The 21683-nt window shown below is 34.2% G+C and overlaps 1 protein-coding gene across 5 annotated transcripts in view; it reads right to left on the reverse strand.

Moving 5' to 3' along the window:
- Positions 1-866: 866 nt before the first annotated feature.
- Positions 867-21683, reverse strand: part of RhoGAP19D (Rho GTPase activating protein at 19D) — a 194004-nt gene continuing 173187 nt past the window's right edge. For 4 of the 5 annotated variants that reach the window (XM_077427721.1, XM_077427707.1, XM_077427713.1 and 1 more), the window contains 7 exons: positions 6883-7065; positions 6676-6796; positions 5713-6437; positions 5515-5641; positions 5118-5412; positions 4805-5040; positions 867-4047 (listed from right to left, as the gene is read on the reverse strand). In XM_077427721.1, the coding sequence (XP_077283847.1) occupies positions 2861-4047; positions 4805-5040; positions 5118-5412; positions 5515-5641; positions 5713-6437; positions 6676-6796; positions 6883-7065 (2874 nt within the window). In that variant the 3' untranslated portion in view covers positions 867-2860. Of the gene's footprint in view, positions 4048-4629; positions 4699-4804; positions 5041-5117; positions 5413-5514; positions 5642-5712; positions 6438-6675; positions 6797-6882; positions 7066-21683 lie in introns of all 5 variants that reach the window. The other variant, XM_077427737.1, reaches the window with a different exon arrangement.

Here is a 21683-nt window from a genome sequence, read left to right on the forward strand (position 1 = left end):
ACACTTTTTTTTGATCTTTCGACTTAAGATCTTTCGATTTTCGATCTTTGCCTTCCGATATTTGCGTTTTCGGGCGTTTCACATTCGGGCCCGTCACGGAGACCGAATAGACTTACCTTAATTAATTGGCGCATGCTACACAGTCAATACGGATCGTGATTCTACCTATGTATATGTAATATCGTCGATTTTAAAACAGCCTGAATGCACTACTGATTATCACGATACTAACCTTTTATATACTATTTATATTGATATGTAGCATCTCCCATTGAACAATGTTGATATTAGGTTGGGTTGTAATTTGATTGGATGCAATAAAATACAAAGTATATTCCCGCAGTCAATTTTATTACACAGGGAAATAATGATTACATTCATTAATCCAACATTAGCCTGAATAATTGCAGAAAAAAAATCGTAGCAGCCATTATTGAACGATAGTGCAACTATCGGACTCAACGCAAGGATCTTTTACATATCCGAAAATTAAAGTGCGCTTAAAAATTAGTTACTAGACGAAATGCGAAATTGTGGTACACAGTGTGTGAAATGGATGTAACAATTTCGAAACGTCGTTGACGCGTTGCAACTTTTACAATAAAACTATATAATCAAATCACCCATCAAATCGTGGAAATCTTACAACGTAATGTGCTTTGGCATTTGAATGAAAATTTCAAACTAGTAATTGTGAATAATTACATACATACTACAAATATGTAAAAAGCAAAGTACTAAAAGACAAATGCTAGTGTATGTAGTTCCAGCGTTCGACGATTATACACACGTCGGCGAAAATTTACATATAATACATTAAAATCATTTACAATTTTTTTTAATTTATTTTCATTTTTATTAAATTAATTCTATATAATTTAATTATGCAACTTTCATGTCTATAAATTAATTATTTCTTAAATTTCTATCTACAATTGATTGATTCGAGAAAAATAAATACATTTTCCTCAATAACATTTTCACTGGTCAAAGTGCGTCTTCTCATTTATCATTTTATATTATATACAATAATAATTCACAAACAAATCACAAAAGTGATATTGCATTGGTGTTTTGTCCCCCAAATGTATAGCGCGATAATTTTAAATAATTACATACATAAATATATTATATCATATTCATACATTAAGACTTAAATTCGTAATGAGATCCTAAGATTTCTATATAAACAAAAAATATATGTGACAATAACAACATGAAATCTAAAATTAAGTGACGTCTCTACATATTTTTAAATTTAAGGTCACTTTAAGGACTACATATATATTATATATATACACATGCACCGATTTTCACTGGTGATTAGCGTCTCCAACTCAAAGACACTAAAGCAATAATCATCATCTTAAAAGCCATCACTCAAATAGTCGCTTTGCTATAATAAAAAATTATTGCATATATAGTTTTAGAATATATTGGGCTTCTTAAATGTATAATAAAAAAATAATGCAAATTTTTGACTTTTAAAAATGGGTAATGTTAAATATGTATATAGCAACGTCTATTCATACCATACACTGAAAGTACAAATATTATAACATTTGATATACATATCAATAGTTAAGATTCGCGCGTGTGAAACTCCTCAAATGTATCGTCGGTGACTTTAATCTACGCAGTATTGAAGAATTTCTCATTTTATTCGACCAATTAAGTCATAAAACAATAGTTTGTTTAAGAATTGAAAACAATTGAGCAGCGAACAACGCAATGAATTGTTCTATTATAGTTTGAAATGCATTGGTCAAATCACTTAATAGTGTTCTTGTTGGAATATGTATGCATACTAATTGCTAAACATTAAGTATTCACATTTATTTATTTCATGGTTTATATACATGCAGGTACTCAGCCTTATAAAGAGGATAATGTATATTTTAATCTTTTTTATATTCATTTATTTTGACTTGGTGTTATGGGGAATGTCGAAAAGGCCACATGAAACATAAGAATGGCACTGGTAATACACATTTATAATAATAATGAAGGCGAAATGCGCCACATCATAAGTTAAAATCAACTAAAAACGTAAACAAGACATTAAAAATCATTATAATGAAATAATAAAAGCAAACAAGATGTGTCGAAAATTGTTTTCGTTACAATACAAATAAAAATCATTTAAAATTCAATAAAAGCGTCATAACGTCACATCGAATAAAATCACATAATTTTCGATCATATAAAATCCATACATAAAATATCATATAAATTATATATGGAGCTAATTAATGCATCAACAAAACAACAACTTTGGCAAAGTCACGCCGAATTGTTCTCGCCGATGAAATTCAATCAATAAATTTAAACATAAAAACAAAACGTAATTGTATAATAACTCCTTGATAGCTTTCGCAAGCAAACCATAAAAACGAAAATAAATTTTAATACACATACACTCAGTTCCTCAAAGCATAAATTATATTTGCCTCTTATTGTCCGATTCAAAGCATAAAGAAAGGGACAACAAAAGCACTGAATGCTAAAAGTGACATCAAGTGTATGCAAGCCTTCACTTAAAACAAATCTAATTAAAATATTGATACATCTGATATGTAAACAATCTGCATATTATACAAAGATTCGAATTACAGTAAATAGTAATTGTGCAAGTGAAAATTGTATCAAAATTTTCATTGATTCATAGCTAGAATTTGACGTCCAATAGAACTAACAAGAAATTCTTATGATACCGTTGAAGTAAAACAAGGAATTTCTATTATTATTATTAGTGTTCATTGGTCAAGGATGTCAATAGAAAAACTAGCCTAAGAAAAAGCGTGTATAGAAGATGAACTTCAAATATTGACACTGACAATGCATCGAATCGGAGATGTTACTAGACGTGTGACTCGAGGGGCACAGACGATATGTGAGGATGTATCGGCAGATCGATGATCGTGGTGGGCAGGTCTGGTGACGAGGTCCTAGAGCAGCTGAGAGCCACCCATTCGTCCTTGTCAAAGTCCTTGGTTCCGCCTACGGTGTGCCGCCTTTTGATCGATCTCTCGGGCATGCCGTTCTTCCTCTTCAGCTTGGCGGAGGCCCTGTTCAGGCCTCCGTAGTTTATTTCTCTCCGTCGCGATATGTTCGTTTCCGTCTTTTCGTTCTTTGTCAAGTTGTCGGACCACTTCAGCTTCACGTCCGACGACCTGTTGAGCGAGACGGACCTCGTTAACTTTGGCGAGCTGGATTTCTCCGCGTCCGCGATCGTTTCGTTGCCATTGCTCTTGTTACAGTTCTCCGATATGATCAACTTGTTGTTTTTGACCATTTGCTTCTCGGTCTCCCTGTTGAGCGACTCGGACCTTTTCAATTTGTTTTTGACGATTAGCGTCGAATTCATAATATCAGTCTTATCTTGATTAAAAGAGGATTTCTTGAAAAATATATCTTGCAAAGTATTTTTAATCGTTGACTCGGTTACCTTATGATCTACTAAAGTTTTATTATCACAAATAGTTTTAGGATCGTGGAAAGATTTCTCTGAGAAACTAAATTTTTCAGCACTCCTATTATTATCCGGAGTGACGTCATCAGGCGAAGACTGTTCGGAGTTTATATCGACATCTTTTTCACAGTCACTGTCAACTTCCACACTTTTCGTTTTGCTTTTACCGTTAACTTCGACGTTTGAATACTTTCCGAGGTTTGATTCCTTCATCGGCGACTCTGACACGCTTGTTTTTTGCATCAGTTTAACACTGCCATTTTTGTCACTGTGGACATTCATAGCATACTTTTTACTGGACATTAAATTTATAATTTCTTGAGAACCACTGTTAGCACTTTTCATGGAACTGCTCTCCGACTTATTTTTTTCTTCTGAATTTTTCGATATTGTATCATCTTTCAAAGAGGAGACCTCAGAGCTGCGATGCAAACTCGGATCACCAAAATCTTGACTGTCATCGTGACCCTCATCAGCATACGGAATATTCGGATCGTCCAAAGGAGAGGAATTATGAAGTGACCGCAATTTTTGATCAAACGTTGACGTCAATGATGAAACCATATCCACTACACCTAAAAAATAAATTCAAATATTAAAAATCAACTAAATTTAATATGAAATAAGTTATTAAATAAGCCATCTGTCTTTCAGATAAAGTAAATATTTTAATAAAATTTAGCATTTGCATTCGAAAGTATAATATAATAATTAATAGAAATTATTTTGCAGAATTGCTAAATCTCAAAGATTTAAATTTATCTCACAAATAATAATTTTAAAACAATATTATATTAAACGTGTCAAATGTTACTGTGCACACTTTAAGCTTTACGCGTATTCAACTAAGTTGGTTATATCGTCTTTAGCGTGTTGTTTCAATTGCATATTATACTTAAGGATAAAAAGACAAAAATCAATTAATCATCAGTTAAATAATTATCATATTATATTAATAGAAAAAACAAAATAAAACCAATAAAAAAACATGGAAAATTAAAAAGCGATTAAGCATCAGCTATGTTTGTAATATATAAATCAGCATTAGGTATTTGAGAAAGTCACACATTTTGACATTGAAAGTACTATATATATATATATTATATATAATATATGTATGTATGTTGATTTTATGTTAGTCACACCAAAACTTTTACCAGTGTAGACTAATTTGACAGGCTTTATAAACGTCGAGTTTCACTCTCTCTAGTTGTGCATAGAATATCCTAGGACAAACGGCATTGAGAGTGATTTGGAGGTCATTGAAAATAATCACCAACGTCATATACATCATACTCAATTATATAATTCTGTCGCGCACAGATATCTTACCATCGCTAAAGCTGTCGCTGGACAGTGTCGAATCGGTCTTCAAGCGTTTGCCGACAATGCGGCTCTCGCTCACACACGGATTCGACCGTCCTGACGCATCGGAGACCGCGGATTGCGCATCTGTATTATTGTTTTCAACTATGGTAATGGGCGATGACGTCTCCTGTCTAGGACTATTTTGCCAATCGTTCGGTTTCTTCTCTCGACGGAGCATCGCTCGAGTTTCCATTTCGAATCTGAAAGCAATGATATCAATGATAAATAAAAAATTAATAAAAAAAAAGTAAATGACTTTTAAATCCAATAAACAAACCTTTTGATTCTTTCTTGAGTGTTTTGCTCTAATCCAGCGTACGTCTTGATCGGAAAATTATCATTATCAGGCGGCGGGGAAATCGTCGTTAAAACTACTCCGGGTGGTTGCTCAGGTTGTTGCTCATCTGGTGAAATGATTACTTTTTCGCAAGTTTCTCTCAATTTGCTATTATTCGTATTGTTAACTTCTCGATTTATATTATTTCCTTTTGAACGAGGTTTTCGTTGTATTTTTCTATTGGCTGCTGATATTATTGAACTAACAATATCTTTTGTACTGACATCTAACTTCCCTAAAATCATAAAAAAATATTTTATTATTACACAAATACAAAAAGACAAACCTAAAGACGTCTTCAAATTTAACCCTTAAAAAATTCTAAGAAATAAAATACCTTCAATTTTTTTAACATTCTGCAGTAGTAAAGCTTGATTAGAAGTTGTCGATGGAAGGGATTCTTCATCGCATGGTATATCATTAACCGGAGATCTTCTATCTTCTTCATCAAAATACCATTCCATCTATAAACAAGACGCGCAATTAATAAAACATAACAACAGGCGTAACGATGAGTAATATATTCAAAACGTACATCATTAATAAGTGACTCTATGATCCGACATTGACTCGACATATCGTTCACCATGGTAATCATATCATCGTCAGCACTGCGTACCAATGTAGGACCGAACACTATAGCTAAATTGCGAGGTTCCATTTTGTTGACAGAGTTCTCGGAGGCCACCCTCCTCAAATGTTCCATTAAAAATTTGAGCGTCTCGTAGTGATGATCCGGCAGCTCGCGAACCAGCTTCCTAATGGCGTGCACTCGCGTCGACCTTTCCGTAATCTTATCGGCAGATATGAACAGAGGATACAAGTCTTTTGTTAAGAGTGGGTTTGGCAAACGTCGGAAGAAGGCCTTCAGCAGACTCGATACAACATTTACATCATTCCATCGTGGATCTTGAGAATCGGGCGTCGGAGATCTCTCCAGCGACTCCATGAGGGCTGTCACACTGGCTGTGTTTCCGGGTACACGATAAACCCCAACTACATGTAGTCCTCGTTCTTCTACGGCTCGAGTGCACAAGCCGACGAGGTGCGGAACCAGGGGATGACTTGGTAATGATTCACAACGCTCCAAAGGAATACCGACTGCGCCATTCATTCTTGAGTTCATACTGCTAATTGAATTAGGAGTGCCGACGGGCGAAGTTCCTGCACCACCAGCTTGCATACGACGGAGCTGTCTTGCCACTCGCCCTTTCCATGTTTTGCTCTTTGGTGATGCAGTCAACGAGACAGATGTATTTTCTAAAATTGGACAACAAAAAAAGTTTTAAACTAGACGCAATAAAAATGTTCATCATGGTAGAAGCTACACTGGATATCGAATACAAAGAAAATATATACAAGGTATTATTTCCGTCAATTGCATAAATTTGAAACATTCCATAAGTATGTAGTACAAAAATGACCATAAACAGTTTTATACAATGGAAAGTGGACTCATGTATAACTTTCAAATATACAATGCAAATAAATCGAATACCTGTCGGTGATACAGTTCTGGTGTTGGCATGCTTTTTCGTACGAGGTGGCGGCGACAGTCCGCTCGCTTCCGCGGGACTATCCAATGGTTTTTGAGTCTCCACAATTTGATCTCTCGGTGCCTGAAAACATACGAAACCCGAATAAATATTGCAAAATATATAACATGTTCAAAATAATCAAAAACGCAAATCGATCCAAATTATACCTGAGCTCGTAAAGCGGTCAGCCAATGGGATGCTTCATCGGCGCTTCCAGCTTGCAATAACAATTCAGCGCCCGAAATAGACGTGACCCTCACCACGTGTTTTCTCTTCGTATAATCACCGGCCAGATCAGCCATAGAGAATCTCAAATTTAAGGATTCGCTTGATCCACCAGCCGTAGGACTCTGAAAAGATTGAAAAAATATACATTGATTACAAACCAAAGCCAAAATAATTACACACAATCAAGGTAGTTTGATCATTGTTGTGTAACACTAGAATATAAATTTGCTCGTAAACATTCTAAATCATAAATCAGTGCAAACAAAAAAAAAATGATAAAATATGCAATAAATTCCATTATGAACACTTTCACTAGCGAATAACAATTCATTCAATTGTACACACAATTATGAAGGATTTTATATTGACATGTGAATAAAAATTACTTTACAAATTTATACTGACATTGACATATATTACAGCTTTGAGTATTATAAATGCACACAAAACTATTCGACCATAGGAATAATTTGCATAGTTAATAAACATTTCGCTCTAACTTAGATCAAAATATCAAATTATACATACACCTATAAAAACAAAATCCACCAAAAAAAGTCCTTGACTTTAAACTTAAAACCATTAAGGATAAATTTTGCACTCAAATCGGCAATATATCTGAAATTTATACGAGTAGCAATCAACCTTAGCATAGAAAACGTCATAAATATTTCAATTTACAAAGACGAATGCATAAACTTACATTTCGTCAGACATGAAAAGCACCATTCATTAAATTCACGCATCGACGAAAACCCAATTATGTAGATACTATGAAATAACGCCTACGCGAATTTTATAACTGTGACTTTCGAGTTATTCCCGTTATTAGATTACACAACGTGCAGAAGACGGATGCAACGCACTAGCAGAGATGTCCTGGTTTTGGATCGGAATGAGACACAATTCCAAGGCATGAATCGGGCTCGGTAGGCTCGGATTGGACGATCAAGATGAGCTGATATAATCGAATGAATAAATCATAATCCACAAACACAGCCTTGTGCAGACGAAAAGAGAAATCTCATTATTATTATTGACTGGTGATTGTCGCCGTACATGGCGCAGGACATACATGTCCTGTCATTATTCAACCCGCTCACTCCTGATGATGAATTTGTCACTTGTAAAATTCTCAACACCTGTTGTAAAACAATAGATACCAACAAACACGTATGTAAAATACTCATTAGTATAATATTACAACGAAAACCCATCGCACAAAATTTTCATTCAATATACCATACGTTTTGTATATTTGATTTATTTATTTAACGCCATATAAGAGGCTTTTAATAAAATAAATAATCATTAAAAATGATATAAAAACATATTTACTACATCAAATGAGACACAAGCCAAAAGGAAAGAGGAAGAAAAATTTTAAAAATGTGCCAAATGTCCTAAAAAGGACAAATAGCATCATAAATAATAAAAAACTTCCAACTTTATATTAACTCACTATGGGCCATAAAAAATATGCTGTGTTTTAAATAAAACGTCATTCAAAGGCCGTCAACACATCGTGTTTTTTTTTAATCCTCCAAACTTCATACAAAAAAAAGTATTTTTTCAAAAATTTTGCGTCATACTTCCATGCATAGATATCATACCAGCAAATCTTTATTCAAAATATCGATAAATGTTTTTTTTAAATATATAATATGTATATAACTTTTTTTGTAAATTAAAATATAATTTTTTTTTTATAACTAAAAATACATAGCTTTTTTTCCAACGAATTTATCGATTATATTCCATAATAATAATAATATCCAGAAAAGTCCCAAAATATTGACATTAACTGTAGAGGTTGTGATTTCTCGACTTTTTTTGATTCTCGAGATTCGAGAATATCCTTTTCTCGGAATATTTGAATCTCGAGATTTGAGAATCTTATTTTCTCGAAATATTTGAATCTCGAGAATTCGAGATTTTCTTTTTTTGTTTCTCGAGATTCTCGAGATAAATAAACACATATTAAATTAAAATTAAACAATTCCGTAACATGATATAAAACCAATATGTGCACAACGTATACAACTCATTAATTAAATTCATAATGCCAATCACCACCCAAAGTGAGCGCAAATTTCCAATTGCAGCAATTCGACAGCTGAATCATCATCATCTTCGTCGTCGTCAAAAAGGAGTGAAACCGAAATGGCAATTCGCAAAATCCCCAATTGAGTAATTAGTCGCGCATTCGAGACGACTCTGATTAATACTAACGTTGACCATAAAAATGTCGTATGCTTTCTCCGAAAAATCCAAAGTTAATTAATCCAATTGTACGCAAAGATGCGCGCGTGGAAGTAAACGAGCAGCCCAGGATGCAAGACGACGGAAGTGAGCGTGTTAACAATTATAAAGGACACGTCCGCATGAGGCCATCGAAACTAATTCGTCCACAAGCTCTCAGATATTATACATCGAAGCGCACGTGCCTCGATTATATAAAATGACGAGAAAAAAAAACGATCGATTGATCGAAATTTCAAATACCAACTAGAAAAATATCCAACATAGCAGAAAGTGAAGCAGTTCATCGGATCGATGTGAACCGGTGCGACCTGCATCTGAATAAGTCGACCGCGATTCGAAAGATTTGACCGAATCAACAAAATTCGAATGAAATTATTATTTTCACCGTTGACGATTGATTGTTCACGCTTTCCCTAGTGTGCGACCATCGACGGTTGAGATTCGCGTTTCGGAACCGTTTTCCATGTAAAAGTAAGTTGGTGACCCTAGCCGTAATGTTTTACAATAGTAATAGCAATAAATAAATAAAATTGGAAACTTAACAATTTTTTTTTATTTACAAGGTTTTTGGAACCCCTAATACATACATACATCTAATGTATAATTTTGAAAGAGACTTTGTAGGTATTGTTGGTTGAGATTTGGTTGGGAACTTCGATAACAAGTCCCCGGAGCGGCGGGGGTGAAGGCCCGGGGGGCGCCGGACCTTCGCCGGGGGGAACTTTGTAAACAAAACAGTTTCTTTGACGATTCGATATATATTTTTTTCGATTCAAATAAATTTAATAAAAAAACAAATGAATATTTCCTATTAGATTCGCCATGTTTAAGCTGTTTATATTACAAATACTGAGCGAAACCCGTTAAAACAACTAGTGTATTTTCATAACAAAGCAACGAATGCAAATATTAGAAATAAATTTTCGAAGTGGTATATCTATTATTTTGGTTCCAGATATCGGGATATTATTCAAAGTTTCTACATCCTATGTATATTGGAAAGTCTGGTTACACGGCACGTATTTTTTTTTTTAGATTATTTTACATTCAATCACAATTCCAGTCAAAACTCACCCCCTAGAGTATTTTTGTGATATTATATACTTGTATTGACATGGGTTTGATATTCCGGCGATTTGATATAACGGCGATTCCCATATTTGAAGAAATATAGGAATATAGGAACTTGTCTAAATAATAAGATCGTACGAATTAACAATGACATGAAGACACGCCTATCACAACTAGAGTCTACTTGGGCGTGCCTTGCCGCACTTTTGAGTGTGTTCTTGCCGCAATTCCCATACAAACAAAGTTATAATAAAAATTTTCAGATGAGCGGATAGTTTTCGATTTTTTTTTCTTTGAGAATATCTTATCTTATATCTTAATAACATAAAGAAATAGGTATATGAAAGTTCTCATTGGGCAGCTCAAGGAGAACATCTGTGCAAAAATTCAAACACTAGTTTCGAAAACGAACTAAAATGTTTCGAAAAATGCAGCTTATTTCAAAAAATATCATCCTTGTGTAGATAAAAGTTTAATATCATTGAAATTGGTTAATTTATAAAAAAAGTTATTGACTCCTCAAAAACTCTACTCTGACATTTAGCCCATCCTGTTGTAAATTACACTGTAGTTGAAATGTAATATATCTAAATAAATTTTTATAGAATATACATTTTAAATTAAATGTTTTTCCGCGAGAAACACTGTTGAAGTGCTTTATTTAAATTATATATGATAAAAATCATAGATATTCCCTATGTAATTTTTCAGCCGAAAACTACCAATTCAAGAAAATTGGCACTAATAAAGATAAAATCCATTCATAGTTAAATATTACACCATATTTTTAGTTTAATGTGTCACATAGTTTAGGACGACCAAAGTATCTCCCTCTTCACATTCACTTCTAGCTTAGTCTGTTAAGGTCTGTGAGCTCTTTTAGGTGGCCCTATGGCCTCCTAAAATCGTACACTTTTATAATCATTATACGCGCTTAAGTCATTTTCTATTATAATTGCTCGAAATTAATTAAAAACAAATCACATCAAACATTCAAATAGCAAAGTGGTGACAAAGCGTTAAACCAGTACATTGCCATTAAGTTTGATATTTACCAATAATGCAACAATCCAAAGACAGATGTCAAAAGTTGCAAGCAATGAATGAAAATCACATAATTTCAGTAATAAATTAAAGACAGTGAATCGGTATATTGTACAATACATTTCACACAAACACAGTTGTAATGAGATTTTTCAGATACGTACAGAAAAAACCACAGTAATTGGCCTAATCTGCATGTATATACATATATGTACATAGTATGTAAGTTATTCGATGGTAGCCTTGTGAGTCCAAATTGGGATATTATATTAGCCACTAATATCGATAGCTTTACTTCTTCTACATTAATTAGAATAGACTCTCTCCCACGGAAGAAAACATACAATCAACATCGAAAGTCACCAATCATGCGAAATTTTGTCATCCCGTTTCACATTCAGAAGCAGAATTTAATTACGAACATAATAATACCAATCATTAGATACGAACAATCGATCCCTTCACATTTCACACGCCACTTTATATACGAAGCGCATCGCACATACGGAATGCAAGTTATGATAATTGTATTTTCATAGTTACTCGTGTTTCAAAGTTGTATAAGAAACAACGACACTTATTGAATGCAAATTATTGAATTACAACACGTGCACACGCGTACGAGATTACGATTACCCATGATCCCGTGGAGCCCCATCGCTTGAGCCGTCTCCCGAAGAACGTTTGCGGCGAGAAGTGCATCGGGATGCAGGATATCGAAGACGCCTGTTGCATCGCACTCAGCTTCATCACTCGCGAAACCGCACTCTTCGCGTCATAACAATGGAAACAGCGACGATGATATCCCGTGAATTGCGACACTCAAGAACCGAACGTCATGATAAACGGTTAAATGAAGACGTTAACGCCGGACGAAAGCACATTGGCGAGTAGTGAAGAAGAGAAGGCTTCGGTTCCCGTGCGCTCTTCACTTTCAAACCGTTGTTTGCCGCTGTGTATTATACAAGTGTGGTGGGGGGGGTTGGAGAATCCGTGAAAAGTGACAGTGGTCGCAGAAAATGAAAGGCAAAGGAACAATGAGGAAAAATGATGACCGAACAGACCATTTCAGGAAATGCTGTTGGCTGAATAAAAAGGAATTCAGGTTGCACACATACATAAGTGCCTTGCTAATAAATAACAAAAAAAATCTAACTGTAAGAAAAAACATTTTTATTTTATCTACATACATATGTACGTAGTAACAATAGATAAAGTTTTGTGATCATGCGAAGATTCGAATTTAGAATCGATCACTGACAACGTTTTCATGATCTAGAAAAAAAAATGTGTGTGTCAGAATTCGTAGACCGGAAGTAGTATATGTTTTTAAAACAATATTTCATTATTTTATTTTGACCTTTAAAATTATTTTTATTTTCTTGATATTTAATGTGTATAATAATTATAGTGATTTTACGTATTAAAAAAAATTCGAACAAAATCCGACAACCGGAAGTAGAACTTTTGTCTTGTGTAAGTTTCCCTACATTTGCGCTCAATTTGTATCGAAAATGCTCTCACAACCGGTGTGTGTGAACGTGTTTAATTATCGAATTTTGTTTTTTGACCTTCTTATATTCCTCAAATACATAGATAAAGTCATGGGTTGGTCACATCCAATTTTTTTAGTGGCATTGAGAATTTTGACCAAATAGAAATTCAAAAAGTAATAGTTTTTCCAAACTCCGGTTTGATTTCATTGAGCTAAATTGTAACAAATTCAAAAGACAAATTTGATTTACTCTCTCTACATATCTAATATCAGTTTTTCAATATTTTAGCAAGAGTAAAAATCAACGGTCGCTTCTTGAATCATCTTCGGTCCGCAGACGATATAGTTTTAATAGCTCGCGATCCAGTTGACCTACTTAACAGACTAACACAGCTGGACAGGGAAAGTAGGATTAAAAATTAACGTAGATAAGACCAAACTAATTTTCAATAGATAATTGCATGCCTGATAGCATCTCATTAGATGATAAACCAGTAGAAGTAGTAAATAATTATTTATATTTAGGTCAAATAATTGCGTGTCCGGTAGTAAAGATGAAGAGATAAAGAGACGTATGAACTTAGGATAGAGTGCATTTGGACGAATGAATGTTGTCAACGAATGAATGAAATTTGGACGAACGAATGAATGAAATCAAAAATGCCACTCTGCCTGAAGAAAAAGATCTCCAATCTTCGCATTTTTCCAGTGATGACGTATGGATGTAAAACTTGGACAAGATGCTACACAAAGTCCAATGCACTCAAAGAAGTATGGAACGCATAATTATGCTCGGCAAAACGAGGAAAAACAGGAAACGGAATAGATGGGTGAGAAGTATGATAAGGGCAGTCGACACAGTGGATTGAAATGGCAATGGGCGGGCCACGAGGCTAGAAAAATGCGAAAGATGGACAAAATAAGTGCTTGAATGGTATCCGAGAGAATGCAAAAGGATAAAAAAAGACCGCGGGGAAGATAGGTAGACAAAATTAGGAACATGTGTGGGGTGAGATGGATGAGAGTTGTGCAAAACAGAGACAAGTGGAATTCATTTTTAATTGTTAATTTAGTGATTACTAATAATTTTATAAACTAGAATTAATTGTAGTGGTTACTAATAATTTTATAAACTAGAATTAATTGCAGTGGTTACTAATAATTTTATAAACTTCGATTAGATCAACTCTCATCTTCTCGTCTCAAATGTGGAGCGAGTCATTCTTTTTAATCGTACATCATTATTGTATGAAAATGATTTAAATTCGTAAGGCATTTTTGACATTCTTCTTTAAACCCTTTCAATACATATATAATATCCTTTTCAAAATGAGCATTACAAATAAAATTAAAAAAAAAAAACATTTTTTTAAATCCTCAAAACTTTTTTTTTTACTTTTTTACAGCCAAATTTTGTGCTTTTAAATCGTTCCGAAATTCAAAGACAAATCCTTCTCTGCTAATCTAATCAGTAATCAGCCTGTCACCATTAACTGCTACATACATACATACATACATATGCAGATGAAATCATCTTCTATTCCTGCCAGTTTTACATAACTCCCATTCATTGTTTTATGCATACACCTAACGTCCATTATATCTTTCTTCACGTCCTCTGTATCCTTTTGGATAACATGGCATTTTTTAAAAATCAACTCTGCGCCCGATAAAACATAAAGAAGAACCTCATCAGCGATACAATATCCAATACCCAATTGAAGAAGTCTTCATTATATATTACCTGATCGAAAGACTAAGCAGAGCTAATCGAAAGGGCGTGAAGAATTGTAAAGAGATATCAACATCGAACCAAATCTCAGCATCAGACATTTTTAAATGTATTTTAATGACCATCGACGATTTTCCAAAACACACATGAATCATAAGTACGATAAGCTCCGACTTCCTGCACTTATATCTACGAGAAATATCGAACAAAAAAAATCGTTAAGCAACCGCAAGTTGACCGAGCTCAAAGTTGGGCCGGATAGATCAAAAACTCATATAAAGGGGAATGGCGAATATCAACGGACGTCGAGCAACGAACCGGAGCAAAAAATACGCAATTCGGACCTCACACATACATGGTACGGTGTGTACCACATTTTCCGCAGATCGACCAGATATGTAATTCGATCGGATTACGGAGATCCGCGAAGGAACTTGCGCAGTAGCAATAATAGTAATAAAAAAAGGAGATTCACCCGATATTATACACATGTACATGTACATACATAAGAAACGCGATGTTTGATTGTAATTATTATTTTCGCGAAATCGAGATCCACTAAATTATTTATGACAGTGATTACTTTCTACGCCATACATAATGTATTTAAAGACGTAAAATCGAATGAAGAGTGAGCGATGCACTAAATTCGCTTCAAGATTTTAATACACGTGCACCTGTTACATAGTCGGTCACGTTAGATCGATCGCTGATGAAGTTGTATCAACATATTTAACTAATTTCTAATTGAATGCATACAATTAAACAGATGCTATTTTATTAAAAAAAAATCATTATTCATTACATATTACAGTTTGTTTGAATTCCATTTAAATCCCCACTAGAAAGTTCTGAAGAAATGCACCCCATTACATGGCACTGTGATGTGAAAATGCTTACACCGTCCGTTAGACAGAACGTAAAAAGCGCAGATGTACAGAATCGTACGGCAGGGCATGTTTAGGTTGACTCCAGCCGTGAATGGGCGTGTCTTATGCCATTGTACGATCTTATTAAGTTTCTTAAAAATTGCGAATCACCACTATCAATCACTATCAAACCCACGTCCATTCAAGGAAATATATCACCGGCATAGCATTTTAGCCTGGCATAGATCAGGCGTGCAAGAGGTTTTTCCTAGATTTGCAAAACTAACAAATCTAAAAAAAAAAACAAGGGCCGCGTACCAATTTTTTTTCTGCGCCCTAAGAGTCAGAGTTAGTTTATTCAAGAACTCCAGAACCAATTTATGTTGATTGATATCTACTGAGTACTTAGATATTTTCATCATTGTTTTCCTTTTGTGTTTCTTTTTATATTCAGTAGATATATAATTTAAATTTTTATTTTTAAACGTGTGATCATTAAGGGACGGATACTTATAAGTAGACGTAGGACCGGAAGCGTGCCGTTCATTGTTCGCTGTGCTTTGTTAAATTTTATGAAGAACCTTTTTTTTGCACTCTAGCTTTGTAAATAGACCGAAAACGCCCTGATTCCTGGAAAAAGCACGCTTCGGGTCCGCCCTTAACTTATAAGCAGAGATCTACGGCCAGAATTATTTTCAGCACAAAAAAAGGGTTCATAGTCCATTACTATAGTCCTACAACGCAAGAGAGCAAAAAAAAGTTTGACAATAAATTGTGAACCATTTTGTGCTGCAAAGAATCCTGGCCTTTTGTTATAAGGGCAATGGTAAATAGCAATACACGTTCTAACAGTGCTGAATGCAAAAGAGCAAAAAAAAAGATTTAGGAATTTAACAATGCCCTAATGACCATTCGCTGTCTAGTAATGGTAGTGACGTATTGGGGTCACCTGTAATGCCACTCTACTACGTAACAAATAAAAAGTATCAGATAATTTAATTACGTAATAAATAAACCACCCCTACAATTGTCACACACGAATAAACACAATTTAATTTTAATAATAACGCAATTAAATGAATAATATTTAGTTTTTTTGTTTACATGTACACGCAAAATATAACACATACTCATTACTGAGAAAAAAAAGTTGCCTTGAATTAAATCATATTTCAAAAAAAAAATTAAATGATGATCTTATTAAGATACTATTTAAGAATTAGATCATATCAAAAATAAATCAAATGGAAATGAAGAATTAAAAAAATATCATTCCAACTAGTTTGTCCTTGTAACTAGCATTACAGACAACCCTGAAATGTTTAGTTAATACCATAATACAATAATATTTTGTGCAACTCATCCATCTCACCGCACACATTTTCCTAATTTCGTCCACCCATCTTCCCTGCGGTCTTCCTTTTACCCTTTTGCATTCTCTCGGGTACCATTCCAGCACTTTTTTTTTGTCCACCTTTCGTCCATTCTTCTAGCCACGTGGCCCGCCCAATGCCATTTCAATCTCTTCACTCTATCTGCTATATCCACTACTCTTGTCATACTTCTCACCCAAGTATTACGTTTCCTGTCTTTCCTTGCTATGCCAATACCTGTATACATACATATATATAGATACATCTGGAGAAGATGAAGCACTTTGTGAAAGTGTTGCGCTCGTGTGCCTACGAAGTACTGAGCAAGATGAGCATGGAGCAATTTTCCGCCCGCACTGAAGGAAAACTAATTGGATGGTACGACATAATACCATCTCGCATTTGATTCACATGTTATACAATAGCCAAAGCCCAAACTGTTTGCATAACAAGAGCAGCAACATACATACTTACCTAGTCGGACGATGAAAGCGGCGGATAAAGAGCACGAAAATCATTGCAGAATTGACGGCTAACGAGGCAAACGAAAGTCCCGAAACTCGCAACGAAACGATTGAATATCTATACATTATGTGTGTATAGCTAATATAATAATATAAAGTTATCGATTCGGTCACGCGTACTCGCACATTTAGAAAATGCAATCGGTGTGAATGCGCCACGATCGCGCACTTTTAATTGCATGTTCTCTTTGCCAATACAGATGATGACGATTAATTAAATTCGTATTCCAATTTGGAAAACGCGCGAATACATCTTATCTTGGCGAAAATTCGAAAAAATCTCACTAAGCTTGATGAACAACCTCTACCTATCAAGGTTTGTTTATACTATCCAGCACTGCACGTCAACAGATCGGCACAGGAAGACTACTTCTATTCATACTTTACAGCAACACCCGTTTTCGTCACGTTTAAAATTGTTTTTGGGCAAAAATCGGCTTACGTTACAGAGCGCATCTACGTTACAGAGCGCATCGATGCAACAAAATATTTATTTTTTCGTATCAATATTATCATAATATGACGTTTCCGAAAGCATTTACAAGCGCATATCAGCATTTTCGTTAGTACGGGTGCACTCACCACTATGGCGTTACGTCATGCGTGAATGAAACATAAAAGACGTATGTAAAAATTGAACAGTGGCCAAAGAAAACCAGTTCTGCGTGATACGTTTCGGTGACATGAACTGCTGAATAGATCGTGTCGGTTACTGCTGTTACGAATACGCCACGTACATATTACGGAATGTATGAATGTGTCCAAATAGAACGTACTAAGGAATATTTTTTGTACTGCTGTTTACGTACAGTTGCCATCTTGAGCTGTACTGCTATAAATGAACCTTTAAGATAAGTATCTACGAATAATATATTTTTAATACATTTAAAAAAAATACAACAAACTTTTCATAGTCCGAATTTCAACTGCGATTTAAATTCAACTATCGAATACCTCATTCGCGATACTTCTGACTTTTCAAGGTTCTGACTTTTCAAGGTTCTGACTTTTCAAGGATTTGGTAGAGACAGTTCAAGAGCATTCTGCTACGTTCAACTTCAACGCATAAACGTTAGCGATACAAAAATGTAACTAATCGTGTGTGAAACCAACTGAGACGTAATACAAAATGACGTCTTAATGTGAAACGTAAAGGAGGTTTGTAAAAGTGTAACCACAAGTGGACCAGATCTACAAGTGAAGGGACTAGATAATTGGACATACGAAAATACCAGCTTATTCAAGTTTGAACCACAGTAACCATACAGACACAATATACCTAAATCAAAGTCTGAATGTGTCAAACTAAAACAAAACAATCACAGTCCCATATCGAACTAAAAAGATAAGGAAAGCGAAAGCAAAAAAGGAAAGGAACCACTGGAGAAAGGGAACTGGGCGTATCTGAAATGTCAATAGATACTTTTCGCCAAATTTTTGACAAGACATATATCGTCCAATGATTTAATCGACAGCAACAATAGGCATGGTTTTTTTAATTTTACACCGGACTCGAACAAATCATGCACGTGTAAGTATGCACGTATTATATACATTTAGTATGACGAATTTTTCGACAGTCCACGCAATCATATCGTCACGCCTATTGTCGAATTGCGACAATAACTATGCTTTTATCGATATGGAAGTCAGTTGATCATAAATGGAACGGATGCTATGTTTGGTACAAAGGAACGCGAGGCGAAACTGACTTTCAGGTGTCGCAAAATCAGCGACGCGTGCACTGCATCATTAATAGGTATGTCTGTGATGATAAAAATGATCCTTTATAAATACAATATTTCAATTCATAAAAGGTTTGAAGACATTATATAACGAAAATTATATGCAGATTACAGATAGGCCTTGCCCGAGCCAGATGATTATTCGAATTGAATATTACCGAAACATTTAAAATATGAGGAGATACAATACTGTAACAAAATTATGAAAAAACAAAAAAAAAATCTATAAACCGTGGTCATTGGCATTAATTTAACCAGCGTGGCCGCATTTGACGGCAATTCAATGCCGATTTGCGCAGCATTCCGCAAACGAAGAATTTCATAAGTGAAACATAACAATAATATGCGAAATATTTGTATGTAATAAAATTAGACCGTTTCAATTACGCGCTTTAATTATCGATTTTTAATAATTGAATGGAAAATGGAATGTTAAATTTTATTTGATGAAATATACATATGTATAATATACAAAGGAGTTCTTTTCAATTCAACAAATAGACCATTTAAACTTAAACAGTCGAACTATTTAATTCGGCTGAGTTCTGAAGAAGTATATATGTACATATATGTACATACATACATACTAGATTTGACGAACGGAATATGTACAATTAATTAATTTAGAACCAAAAACAGCCAACTTTAATCTGCACCCACAGAAGTCTTGTTATATCTAAATTTGTATAATAGGTTTGTATTATATATGTACATATGTATGTTACAGTCCAAGTGTGCGTTTCGTTCGTTCTTGAACATACTAGTTTGTTCATACACGAACCAATCTGGCCAATTATAGTATACCTACACAGAAAAATAATCGACAAATTAACTATGCACAAAATATTAACCGTTGTAATATTTTCTCCATAGGATTTGCCTTTTAAATACTTGGTGTTTTAGCATTTCAAAGGATTTTGACAGCTCAAAAATTTCGACAGTTAAAAGTTTCATGCGACACCTGGTGTGTCTATTTGAAGATAGCTTTTGACTATTAGCACTAAAACCAAAAACAAAAGTTCATGTATGAATAAGGTGACCAGACGTCCCTGATTGGGTGGGACATTCCCGGATTTGAGTAGTATGTCTCGTATTAAAAAGTGTCCCGGATTGAACATATAAGTTTAACTTTTCAAACATGAAATACATATTTTTTGGGTTTGGATTTTTGTGCGAAATAGTGCGTATTGCATTTTTGCTAAGCGTATATGTATATGTATGTATGTATTTTTAAGTCAAGTAAAAACTTTTAAATCAGTATTGCAAGTCATATGGAATTTTTCCGAATCCTGTGAAGAATCAAATGGAAGTTTATTATAAGAAATTCACTCTGCGGAAAAATACACATAAATAATATTTTTTATTACTATTTTTCTTAATAGGAATAATGGGCAGTATAAATAGTAATATATCCATTTATATTTTCAGATTATTTTACGTTATTTTTCAGATTTGTTTCTATTTTGGAAAAAATATTTTTATTTATATATTACTATTTTAAATAAATATGTTAAAAATTGATCTCGATAAACATTTGAATGTATGAACAAACTAGTATATATACATATATGTTCATGAACGAAACGTATTGAACACTTGTGCTATAACAAATAAAAAATTTTCAACTTCCTGAAGACAAAAACTGCTGAACTGAAGCAGGTCTTTAGCTAAAAAGTTAGATTTGACAGCTAGCCCCATTTGAAATTCGAAGGTGACGAGGTAATTAAATTCGTCCGCAATGGCGACTTTCGTGAGCGTATATACATATATGTAATGAAAACAAATTAATTGTAATACGCACATTCATATTCATACGATTATAAATCAAGGACTCCAGCAGTATGAATGAATCCCTACATGAACTGAAGATTCTGACTTTGTACGTTTATATAAAATTTAATGAAACAGATTAACCATGCGTAAAACAGGTGTATTGCAGATGACCATTCGAATTCTTTTTTTTTATCTATCATTTTGTAACCTCAAACGATTGCGACAAGCCGACTCATGAACGCCAAAAATGCACGCGAATTCAGCACCGTTCCATTTGGAAATCGACGTGGAATCTCGAAGGTTGTTGAGAAATTAATTTGAGTCATTCACAAAGTGAATTCGTACACATATTTGCCGATTTGGCATTCGGCAAGAGGCACGAATGCGTGACCGTACGACGCATGCGCGTTAAGCAAACCGGAAGTCAGACAGATTACAAAACAAATGACGAAGATGATTTTACTGTAAAATTATAAGTAATTAGTTACATCAAATTAAGATTATAATAAAACAACCACCAGTATTTAGAATAAACACAGAAACAGCTCAGAGGAAAAAACTTCCAGCCTGTGAATAAACAATGCTGAATGCAAAAGTTACATTATTTCGATGATTTCGAGAACTCATATAGCTGGTTGCGAGAATTAAATTATAATACAAAAATAGATAGAGTATACCGTGAAAAAATTAGCCAATTTTATTTGACTTACTTACTAAGACGTTTCTACATATGTACATACATAGATACACAATATTGATACCACAAAATATTTATTATTTTCTCAATCCCAAATATAAATGCTCTACATATTCATCAGCCTTCAATATTCTTTTCCAGGAGTATTAGGA

This window comes from Arctopsyche grandis, chromosome 1 (genome assembly GCF_051622035.1).
Source record: "Arctopsyche grandis isolate Sample6627 chromosome 1, ASM5162203v2, whole genome shotgun sequence".
NCBI classification, from domain to species: domain Eukaryota; kingdom Metazoa; phylum Arthropoda; class Insecta; order Trichoptera; family Hydropsychidae; genus Arctopsyche; species Arctopsyche grandis.